Source organism: Hemicordylus capensis, chromosome 6, assembly GCF_027244095.1.
Source record: "Hemicordylus capensis ecotype Gifberg chromosome 6, rHemCap1.1.pri, whole genome shotgun sequence".
NCBI lineage: Eukaryota > Metazoa > Chordata > Lepidosauria > Squamata > Cordylidae > Hemicordylus > Hemicordylus capensis.
The window spans coordinates 104032283-104044597 of record NC_069662.1 but is presented as its reverse complement, the minus strand read 5'-3'; the positions used below and the strand labels follow the sequence as shown (position 1 = coordinate 104044597).

The 12315-nt window shown below is 41.2% G+C and overlaps 1 protein-coding gene across 5 annotated transcripts in view; it reads left to right on the top strand.

The window, feature by feature from the left end:
• The first annotated feature begins 757 nt into the window (after nt 1–757).
• Nucleotides 758–12315, top strand: part of CNOT10 (CCR4-NOT transcription complex subunit 10) — a 35742-nt gene continuing 24184 nt past the window's right edge. For 2 of the 5 annotated variants that reach the window (XM_053262988.1, XM_053262987.1), the window contains exons 1-8: nt 758–891; nt 4281–4375; nt 6721–6882; nt 8510–8660; nt 9213–9355; nt 9872–9958; nt 10749–10832; nt 11423–11540. In XM_053262988.1, coding sequence (XP_053118963.1) covers nt 870–891; nt 4281–4375; nt 6721–6882; nt 8510–8660; nt 9213–9355; nt 9872–9958; nt 10749–10832; nt 11423–11540 — 862 coding nt within the window. In that variant the 5' untranslated portion in view covers nt 758–869. Of the gene's footprint in view, nt 892–1090; nt 1223–2021; nt 2069–4269; nt 4376–6720; nt 6883–8509; nt 8661–9212; nt 9356–9871; nt 9959–10748; nt 10833–11422; nt 11541–12315 lie in introns of those variants that run through there. The other 3 variants (XM_053262990.1, XM_053262992.1, XM_053262989.1) reach the window with 3 other exon arrangements.

Sequence of the window (12315 nt, the reverse complement as noted above, 5' to 3'; positions counted from 1 at the left end):
CATCATGGGGCATCTGCCCCCGATTGGTATTCAGGTAGCAATCTCCAGTACTGGATGGAAATCCAGTTATCATAATTAGCCTGTACACAGATTCAAACATAAGAACTATGCTGGAGGATGTGCCCAAGACCACATATTCCTGTGCTCACTTTCTAAAATGAAGAGAATGCGATTTTTCTGGAAGCCATGTGATTTGACCAGCCAGGGCACGATATCTCCTGTCCCAGATGCGATAAATGAGACGATTATAAACGAACGAACGAACGACTGAATGACTGAATACGGTGACTGTAGAGCACTCTAATTGTTTTCACTGCATTTGTAAACCGCCTTGTCATGTCAGATGGATAAGGTGCAAAGAGTCAATCGATCGATCAATCAGAGAGAAAAAGAAAAACGTTCTTTGCGTAAAAACCGTTTACTTACTCCAGCAAAGCTGATCCTTGGCATTTAAAACAGAAAAAGAGGACGCTCCAGGCTACGGCTCGCCCCTTTCAGAACGACAGCAGCATTGGCTCGCCATCCCGCCACTCGCGACTCTGCCCAACCAGCTGCTTCAGTTCATCCGCCTCTTCCTTTGGCAGTGACCCCGCCCCTACGCCGCCAATGATCCTGACCCCGCCCACTGCGAGACTCCGCGTGACGTCTCTACGCTCCGGGCAGCGAGAAGACGTCTCTGCCTAGAGTCTCCCTCTCCCGCTGAACCCGGAAGCAAAGGAGGTTCGTGTCAGCCGCTAAGGGGGCGGAATTGGTCGTGGTGTGGCGGCGGCAGTTCTTCCTCCCCCCGCCTTCAGCCGGCGCCTCTGAGGCATTCGAGGCCGGAGAAGCGAGACTGCTGCAGCAGAGCCTTTTTAGATCGCGAGACACAGATGGCGGCGGACAAAGGCGGAGGTGAGCACGGAGGGCGCTGGGCCTGCGGTCTCGAGGAGGGGCGCCAGTTTTCGAGGGGCGACTTGTTCTTCCTCGGCGAGGGAATAAGTCTTTTGGATGTGCCCTGGCGCAATGATCTCTCCGTTCAGCGTCACTTACGACTTGCCTCTCCCTTGCCATTGGATGAAGAGTCTCGTAGTGTATTCCTCCGCGTTGCTCTGCAACGTAGGGCGGGCGAGGGGTTCTCCAGGGGCAGCGACAGATTTGACGGGAGTGGGGCGAGGACTCATCCAGGGTCTGTGGTTTGTCGATGTCGAAAGAGTAGGAGGGGACTCCGGCATCTCTGCTTAAGGTGTCTTATTTATTATTATTATTTATTTAAAATATTTATACCCCGCTTCTCCAGTGCAATACTGCTCGGGGCACCTTACAACAATAAGATAGACACAGATACAAGTAATAAAATTAAATGTGGTTTTTTAAAAAGTCAGTCTTGGGTGTAAGGGGCAGCTGGTGTGCCAGGGTTTGCTGCTGGGGTGGCCATATGCAAGCTTCCCAAATCTGGGCAACCTAATTTGCATACTATGCAATTTATGTTGCAAGTAATTTGCATATTGTGCAAAGCTTGCAAGTTGGCTGATGCTCTGTAAAGTGTCTCCCCTCTGGACATCAACTAACAGGTTCAAACCTCTGATCACCCCTGAAGTTCATTAGTTGACATGGGACCAATCACTCTCTCTCAGCCTCATCTGCCTCACAGGGTTGTTGTGAGGATAAAATACAGGCAGACCACATATACAGCCCTGAACAAATGGAAGGAATGGTGAGATTTAATCAGTTCTATTGATGCACGCTGCCTTGAGTGTGACTCTGGAGCTGGGAAGCCTACAGATGTCGGTACACATACACATTTTTTCTTAACTTATTCAGACATTAATTAAAGGGATGCGGTCCTGAGGGTGCACCCTGAAGCTTCACCTGCCTGCTGTCCACACTTATAGCACCTGTCTGCATAGACAAGCACTTTTAAGTGTTGACAAAAAGCATGTGTGGGTTATGAGCAGGTCAGTGTCAGGATGGGGCTTCAGGACATGTACTCAAACCACTGTCATTTAGTATGGATTCCCTGCTTCCTCCCCGCACACCTGAAGAGGACTTATGTGAAGCTGGATATAGACCCTCTCAAATGCATGTACAGGTAGGAAGTTACTGCTGTGTGTTGAACATGAGTAACTGTATATGTATCCAGAGCTTTACATGAATACACTGTACATAATTAATTGTGAACCAAATGTGTGAATATGACTACATTTTCTCAAATGCTCATGTGGTAGTGCTGATGATTCCTGATTAAAACTAGAGGTCAGTGTCTGTTCTCCCTCTGCATTGTAGAGGTATTCCACTCCACACTGCAAACTTTCATCGCTTTTGCACCAGTTTCACTTGCACCTTCTCCTCTCTCTCTCACACACTCACTCATTCTCTCCTGGGAATTGTAGTTCAGCGAAGTTATGAGGAGTGGGGGTTCTGTGTTTTGTTTTAAAGAAAATCTTAAGTCCCTTTCACAGAACAGCAGGTTCCTGGACTGGTGGGAAAATCTATTTCCTTCTTCGAGGACTGGCAGACGCCTTATGGTTGAGTGACATCCCCTGTGCTTCTGAGGCGTGCCTTGAAACTGTGGTGGCTATGGGCGGCACCACCGCCTCACAAGCATTATTGCCTCTGTTAGGAAAATCCTTCCTGAGAGATGGCCAGACATAGCCGCTCATGCCTCGGAGCACAGTGGGGAGAGGAGAGAGAGCCACACAGTCGGCAGCAGTTGCTGCTGCTCTTGAGTGAGACAAAGCTTGTCCTGTGTGGAAGGCAGGAAAGCAAGCCCGAGCTAGAAGAACTTGGGGTCCATGTGAGATCTGATGCCAGCCCTGCTCCTCTGCCCTGGTGTGCTTGTTTAGCAAAGAGGCAGATTCCTTGTCTATATAATTATCTAATTTAAGAAGCCAGAGAGGTCAGTAAGGTCATATATTATGTATATGTTTGTGGGAGTGTCCCTGTGAACTGTCTGCCAGAAATATCACAAACACACTCTTTGCTATGAGGGCCATTTGCTCAAATGTTTTCAATTAAATTTTCAACATGTTGAAACTTTAAAAGTTCACCCCATTTTTAGGCTATGCACCTCACACTCTCAGCAGCTTATTAAGTCTGATTCCATTGGCTTATTATTATGGCTTATTATGTCTGACTCCATTGGCGCTAAATCAGCTTGAATGTTTACAACTTCATTTGGACTGTTGTGATTAAATCCTGGTGTTTAATGTGACACTTCTTCCCCTTCTGTCTCAGTCCATTGGGCTACCCTTGGTATATTCAAAGGACTTATTGCTTTATGTCATCAAACCTTTGTCTTGCTGTCTGCAAATGCCACCCTCCAGGTGGCTAACAACCATGATAATAATATAAATGGCAAAACTTGACTAATAGCAAGCAGTCACCAGCAAAACAGCATTAAAGTGTAAGAGCAGCAGCAAACTAATCAGTGATGGTGAATAAATAGAGCCAAGTGGTTTCCAGATCAACTAGATAAGACAATAATATTCTGAGCTGGTGCCTAAAGTTAAGGAGGCAGGGACCCACATGCATTTCCAAGGATAGAGAACTTCAAAGCCTGAGTGCTGTCACTGAGAATGTCCTCTCCTCTTTGTCCATCTGCTGCACCTCAGATAGTGAAGGGGTGTCTGCTGAAGATCTAAGTTTGCAAGTAGTTTGCGGAGGGTGCAGTGAAGCTGGTGTGATATCCATGTTATATGATCTGAAAAGGAGACTCGCGTAAATTCTGGCTGCTGTGCATTGCACCAGCTGAAGTTTCTGAGCACTCCTTAAAGTCAGCCTTACATAGAGTATTACAGTAATCTAATCTGGATGTAACCAAGGTATTATAATAGTGACCTTATTGAGCTTCTTCAGAAAAGGGTTCAGCTGGCGCACTGCTTAAACTGGGCAAAAGCACTCCTGGCCACAGCCACCAGCATGAGCACACCCAAGTACCCTGATTTGTAATGAGGGTAAAGAGAGAGGTGCTGTCAGAGTGAAACTTGATTGTTCTGTGAGTTAATTCCTCTAAAGTGCAAAATAAGTTACCTTGATGAAGACCAAGCACTTCAGTTGCTCCTTGAATTGGTTGTTCAGTCTACCATTCTTGATGCTTTGGGGGTGGGGGGAACGTATGCAAACTTAAAATAGCTATACGATATTACAGGAGAAAGATTCAGAGTTATCAGATTGGGTATCCTCACAGATGCAATAGGTATAGGAATGTGAGCAAAAATAATGCAATAAGAATGAAACTTAGAATGGCTTGAGAATATTTATCAGAATTGACTTTTGTTTTTAACACTTAAGTTGTCTTGCAGATCAGGGAACAGAGAAACATGAAGGAGCAGGTACCTCTTCTGGCATTACTGATCAAGAAAAGGAACTTTCAAACAGTGCACTGCAAGCTTTTATGGTAAGATAATTCTTGGAATAATGTTTCCTTTTTATCATACTATAGTGTTAAAATGAAATCCATCTGTGAAGTACTTCATCCTCTAACCTCTTTCTTTAGGCTAAATTCTCTGGTAAGACAATAGGAATACCATAAGGTAGCCTGAAGAAGGCAAATGGAAACATTAGTGATGTCAGTAACATGTGAAAAACTTTTAAACAAGTTCAGTCTGGGAGGACTCCTGCATCTGTTTTTGCTTCTGGAAGCTGCTGTGGTAGCAGTCAGAAGTAAATCTTGGGTGTCATGGCCTAGACCAGACTTGCTCAACTTTGGCCCTCCAGCTGTTTTTGGACTACAACTCCCATAATCCCCAGCCACAGTAGCCAGTAGCCAGGGATTAAGGGAGTTGTAGGAAAACATCAGCAGCGATATAGGAAGATGCTGAAAGGCATCATCTCATACTGCATGGGAGGAGGCAATGGTAAACCCCTCCTGTATTCAACCAAAGAAAACCACAGGGCTCTGCGGGTGCCAGGAGTCGGAATTGATTTGACAGCACACTTTACCTTTAGGAAAACATCTGCAGGAGGGCTGAAGTTGAGCAGGACTGGCCCAGACAGTCATAACCCCTTCCCAGAATAGAGACTCTGAGTCAGACTCTGAGGAGTCAGGAGCAGCACTAGACCCAGCCGTGGGCCTTGACACTGGGTCAGATCCTGAAAGAGCCCTGGAGCTAGAATTCCCTGAAACAGCACCTTCAAAGCCCCCTAAAGAGCCAGCCCTTCCCACACCGTTGCACTCTGACATCTGCATGCCAGTGTCAGCAGCAACCTAGGAATGATTATGATAGGAAGGACGATGAGTGCGAGGCTCCAGGATGCCCTTCTAAGGTTTCCACTATCCAGGCAGGGAAGTTGAGTTCAGGAGAGGTGTCCTGACTATGGTCGGATCAGCTTGCTCCCTGAGGACCTGCAGGCTCACCTCACAGGCAACCAGGATAGGTCATTGTGAGACTGTGACTTGATGTGCCACTTCTTGGAGGCCAGGTACTAGTGACTGTCATCCATGCCTGTGTGATTTCAAAAATTTACTCTTCCAGCCTTTAGTAAAATGGTGGGTGCTATTGAGAATAGTTTGGGAGCTAGTGCAGAATGCAGCACACTGGATGTAAAAGGGACACATGGCTTGACCCTGGTTTACTGTTCTTGCTGCTGGTTTATTTCCAAGCACAGTTCAGCGTTTTGGTGACTCACACTGGTACAGCAAATAATGTTTTGTTATGATTTACTCGATGACTGATGTGTTAATTATGAACTTGTGAGGCTTATTTGAATGTGTCTTTTGCAAGGAAAGAGTAAATATGTTAAGGGAATTGCATCTCTGACTTCAAGCTTTAGTAATCATATGCTGAATGCTTTACAGTAACTATTTCATTATCAGTCATGTGATGATGGCCTCCATAATATTCTTATCTTACTGTTGGGGAAAGTGAAGCTATCTTATAATTTTTAATTAGCTTTTAGCATGCATTATTTTTATGAGCAGATGGTAAATCTTGAAATGTCAAGGAGAAATAAAACCTCTGAGTACCAGTTGCAGGGGCGTAACAGCAGGAGAGAGGTCATGCCCTCAACTCCTGCCTGTAGGCTTCCAGTGGCATCTGGTGGGCCACTGTGTGAAAAAGGATGCTGGACTAGATGGGCCTTGGTCCTGATCCAGCAGGGCTTTTCTTATATTCTTATGCTGTCCTCATCTTAAGAGTAGAGAAGTGCTTTCAACTTCAAATTTCATCAGTGGTAGTACATTTCCTATCCAATATATACTTTCAGTACTGAAAAGTAGCACTGAAATAATTCAGAGAAATAGAAATAATTCTATTTTTTATTTTCCAAAATAGAAAAGAAAATGCTTATTCCATATTAACGGTCTCCACAGTTTCATGTGATTTGGCCAAAATTGGATTATACTTGTTCATATTTTAGAACACTGAAATGTAAATCGTTTTGGTAGCAATCCAGTGAACTTCTATAGGCATACAAAATGATTCATATGCCCTGTGCTGGTATTCCTGTCTCCTCTACGCCCGCCCCCACGCCCACCCACCCTGTAACAGCCACTTCTTGTATGTATCCAAGGCCACTTTGAAAATTCTCCTGAGGGCTTAACCAGACATGATAGTGGTTAGCCATTTATTTAGATGCAGTATTGTTCAGGCTGCAATTTTAGCAGAAATTGACTGCTATAATAAGAACGGAATAAATAGACACTGTATTTTCCCAGTTGGTAGCATGTGCTTTTCAATTTTAAGTTATTTTCTCATAAAAATGTCTACTCAAATCTTATATATATATTTTAACTATTTACAGACTGGAAATTATGAGGCTTGTCTGCAACACCTCAGCTGCTTGCAAGACATAAACAAAGATGATTACAAAATAGTACTAAACATGGCAGTAGCAGAGTTCTGTAAAAATAATCAGACAACAACGGATAGCTTGAAACAAACACTTATCCAACTGAAAAACCAGGTACTGTGTTCTTGTTCTTTTTCTTCTTTTGCAGTAGCATTTTTCTTCTTTGTAATTGAAATTCCTTGCAGTGTTTCTCAGCACACACTATTTCCCCTAAAGAATAATGTAAACAAGGGAATGGGAATTTTAATGCCAAACTAATAAATAAAAGTAGACATTGTAGGGAGTTCCCTAATTCTCTTCTGCAGTTAATGCTTTTTAAACCAAAAACCATCCTGGTTTCCCAAGCTGCTTTTTCACCCAGAAGAGAAAAAGAGATGGGAATACCAAATAATATCTAATTCACCCTTTAACCTTTTTCTGAAGATAAATGAACATTTCAGAGTAAATTAAATATGATAGCTGAATTGTGTAAGGCTATAATCTTGCGCAGGTTTCCTTGAAGTCCCACTAATTTTGCTTTCAAACAAACGTGAGTAGGATTGACTGTGTGCATCAAGTTTAATAACTTTGAATTGCATATTCAGATATATTGAAAGTTTGACGAATGTTTATGTAGATAAATGTGGTATTCTTCAGTTGTTATATGAACAGCTTTTCGATAAGGCTGAACAGCTTTTACCACCCTGAATGGTGGTAATGCTGTATACATAAGGGGGAAACTTGTCCTTACTTTATCTAGTAGTTCTTATGGGCAGCTATTTTAATTTGAACTTTCAATATGTTTTGTTTTTAAAATTTCTTGGTTTTGTTGTTGTAAACCGCCTAGAGACTTTGGGAGTGGGTGGTATACAAATATGTTAAATAAATAAACCTCTTCTGTTATAGCACTTACATTTATATACCGCTCTATAGCCGGAGCTCTCTAAGCGGTTTACAATGATTTAGCATATTGCCCCCAACATTCTGGGTACATTATGTGATGTTTTTCTAAATTATTTTGTGACATTTTGAGATGAGAGACCTCTTAAAGGAAGAATCCAGCAACTGGTGGTCCCTGGGTGAAATTCACCCCACCCACCCCCGATAAGTGCTGCTGGCCCTCTGTTCCTACAAGGGAGGCAAAATACATGTTGGCTGTGTCAGTGATGCTTGTGTGGGTAGTCTGAGCCCTTGGCCCTCATTTCTTCTCAAAAGGGGTCCTTCACCAAAACTAGTTGCTAGTTGGGATTCCAAGGTGAATAGCTGGAATGGAAATAAAATATCTTACTACATTTGTGCTTTAGTTAAAAGAGAGGGGGAAAGATCAGAAACAGCAGTAGTCGCTGTTAAATATGTGAAATAATGTTGATTCAGAAAGAATGGTGAGTAAAATGGAATTCAGGGTTTTGAATTCACATGTCAATATGAGCCTTAAGCACTTTCTTTGCCATTGGTAGGTATTGCTTGCCACTGCTGTAGGATAGAAAATACTGAATAAGTAACATAACTGTAGTACCTGTGTAAAAAAACATGCTCCTATGTAATGATAGCTTCTTTACTGTGCTGTTTGATTTTAGTAAACTACATTCTGTTGATGATATCCTGAATGCTTTGTGAAGCCTTGGTTGCATTTTGTGCTTTGGACCAATTTGTAGTACAAATTGTTGTATCTGACCTGTGTCCTCACTTGGTCATCATTACAAAAGGACTGAGTCAATTAGGGCTATGCTTGGTTTCTCCCTTCTTCCTCTGCAACTTACAGGTTCACTCAGCTGTCGAGGAAATGGATGGCTTAGATGATGTTGAAAACAGCATGCTCTACTACAATCAAGCTGTTGTTTTGTATCACCTGCGGCAGTACACTGAAGCTATAATAGTTGGAGAGAAGCTTTACCAGTTCATAGAACCTTTTGGTATTTATCATTTGTTTGTTAAATTTTTATACTGCTTTTCATTCAAAACATTTCATTCAAAACACCATGTAAACATGGTGGTTTACAAAAGATTTAAAACAATCTAAGACTATAAATGAGTTACATAATAAAAATATTAAATTGGAATATAAAAATAATTCTTTAAAGTATGTTACAAGAAGGGGAAAACATTCCTGGTACTATTCCCCCGCCCTTTGGATAGATTGCAATTTGTAGGCAACTGTTCCTTGCACACATACCATAGTCACAGGAACAAATAGACAATTGCATTCATAGCTGTCAATGTTCAATTACCTATTTATAGCTGCAGAATTTAAAGTGTAATTATGTGTATTTCTTGTGATAGTCTGCTGCATTGAACACTTTGCAAAGGATACTATTTAAACTGGAATTATTCCGTTTGACTTTCACAACACATTATGATCTGTATATGTTAGGATAATAAAATCCTCTGGAAATGATTTTATCATCAGTTTGTTTCTCAAGAAGAAAAGCTAAATGTGTCTGCTTTTGTCTTCTATGTTTATGTAGAGGAGAAGTTTGCCCAGGCAGTATGCTTCCTGCTTATAGACCTATACCTGCTGACCTGCCAAGCTGAGAAAGCACTGCATCTGCTTGCTGTACTGGAAAAAATGATTTCACAAGGTGGAAACAACAAAAATGGGAAACATGAGGTGGGTATGGGAGAACACTGTAAAATTAACACGATCATCCTGGAGGGAATCTATCTATGTGGTTGTTAAGAGTCAACACCGACTTGACGGCACTTAATCAGTCAATCAAAAATCCTTACCATTGAGCTGAGTGAAATTAATGTAGTTCTGAAATTAATCTAGTTTGGATTGGAACTGGTTACATTAGCAAATAAAGTAATAGTAAATGTTATAGAATGGCTCATTCTTGAAGCTAATCTGCCTCTTTTTCTGGTGGCCTATATACTGAGTTTGTATGCACAGGGAGTGATCTTTAGATGCACAGGTGCCTTATCATGTGATGATCGGGCAACTGTTAAGCAAGAAACTACTGTTTTTATGATAATGCCATCAGTAACATGATTAAGGGAGAAGCGTACTCTTTCACAAGAAGAGATTTCAGGAGCGAGTATCTTGAAAACTCTCTTATGTAACAAATTATATGTTCATTGGTTTCAAAAACTGATGACATTGTTTCACATTTCTGTTTGTGACCAGACAGGTAATAATACTGGTAAGGAAGTTTCCAATCACAAAGCTGAAAGTGGTACCTTGACAGAAGCTGCTAAGTCTAAAATACATCAGGTAAGGCCCAGAACCCTAGATCTAGTATCTAATACTCTTTCTTGAACATGTCATTTTTGAAAGGCATGCATTCTGCTATACAATAGTACAAAGTAAAATAAAATCAGAACTGACTTGGGGCTGCTTGATGTGTGTGCGCTAGGTGCTTATTTCTCTTCTGTAGTCCTTCTTGTGCATACACTGTGGACTAGGCTGTACATAAATAACAGCTAGTGCAAAAGCTGTTGCTTTGGCAATCATAGCTGTGCTTTTTCCTGCAGCTCTGATTGCAAAGATCGGTCATTGTTAACTGTGTTGGTATACACCCTTGGTGGCATAAGGGTTATGTCTACATGATACCATAAATGTGATGTGGATAAAATAAGCAGTCAGCTCAGATGTGTGAAATGGCCCTTATTCTAATATTACAATAATTGGTCCATAGTTCATAAGTATATATTTTTCCCTTCTTTTTGCTGTGCACTTCCTCTACATTGCCTAGACTGGGAGAAGATACTAGTAAGCAAATTGCTGGTGTGCATCTAACTTTAATTACCAGCCTTGTTGAAGACATATTCTTTAAAGTCTGTGTTAGGTCAAAATCATTTAACTTTAAATGTCCATTAAGAAGCTTGACATTTTATTCAGAAAACTTTATTTATTAGTATCATCTTTATTAGTATCATCAAATTTATTAGTATCATCTACTAATGTCATAATATAATGTATGCCAACTGTGGTACCCAAAGCTTTTCTAAGTAGCAGTTATGTTTTTAGTTCAGCGTAATGTTGAAATGTAAATTTTTAACAGTACAAGGTGCGAGCATATATTCAGATGAAGTCTTTAAAAGCATGCAAGAGAGAGATCAAGTCTGTTATGAACACAGCTGGAAATGTAAGTACCCACAACCATTTTGCCATAAGTCAAGTAGGCCTATATTTCTAAAAAAGTTTATTTCTTTCACTATTGCACTTGAAGGGCAGATCAGGAAGCTGAGGGGAGGGACTGGAACGAAGCAAGTTTCACCTCATCTTGGGATTTGAGAAAAAAGGACATGGATGGGACTCTTGTTTCTATATAAAATGGGGTTAGGGTGTTCCTGAACTAGTTATCATCTGAACTGCTTGTCTTTCAAAAGGCTCAAAACACCTCCCAGCCCCACCATCCCCCCACCCTTCTCATTACTTCCCACTCAGTCTCATCTCTGCACTTCTGAATCCTAGTGCTTTTAGTAGAGTTTTTCCTTCTGTATGAGCAGCATCTCTGTTTTTATGAGCACCTGCTATGTTGGGTGTAGGTCAACCCAATGCCAGACCACTGTGGTACTTGAGGATCCGGAGTGATCAGTGGTGCCTTTGGGTGTAGGGATGATTACCTACTTTTGTATCTTCTCTTTCTATCTAGATATCTGGGAGTATTAAGGTGTGCTCTAGCTCTCTCTCACTCAAAGATATGGATAACCATGGATTCTGTTCTCTTCACAGTCTGCTCCTTCTCTCTTTCTGAAAAGCAACTTTGAGTATTTAAGAGGCAATTATCGGAAAGCAGTAAAGCTGTTGAACAGCTCAAACATTGCTGAACATCCAGGATTTATGAAGACAGGTAAAACAAGCATGTATGTTTGCAAAAGAGGACCTCATTTGACATTCATTTGCTTTCCCTAAAGCAAAGTGAATTGCTTGTGTGGATACAAGTTTCTCTAGCAAACTGGCATCCATGTATTCTTTTTCTTAATACTGGTTTGTGTTTCAAAACTAAAGTGCAAGATTTCAGAGATCAGTTAAAGGTTTCTAAGTAATCAGTACTATTGTCACTAGAATACTGAAACCATATTTTGAAATGGCAATATTTTTCCCTTTTGTAATGAAGCTTCCCAATAAGAGCATCTTATTTTGGGCTCTTGCAGATTTTAAACTGGGGAGGATGTTGGTTCACCGCTTAATTTTGGCTTTATCATCTTGACTTGTGATAGTGGCTCGGTCAGTTGCTCCAACAGTTTTTGGAGGCAATAAGATGCGTTGCTTCACTGAATCCTCTTCGTATTTTAAATTAATATGCTAGTTCCCTCCAGAAGCAGTTTACATTTGTGTGTGTTGTTGGTCGTAACTGCTGACTTGATCATTTTATACTTGTTCAAAAGTTTGAAAGCTCCACAACTTGAATAGATAATGCTTCCTTTCCAGTGCTGAGATTAGTTATTTTCCCCACCCAATATATAATTGGATTAATTTGTATTGCATTTATAAAATGTTGGGCACATCATGTCATCTAAGAACTTCTCCTAACAAAAACCATCTGTTATGACTGCCAATATTTACATATGAAGCATCAAGAACTTTCAGTCTACCTGTTTTGAAGTGAAATCAGGCAAAGTAGT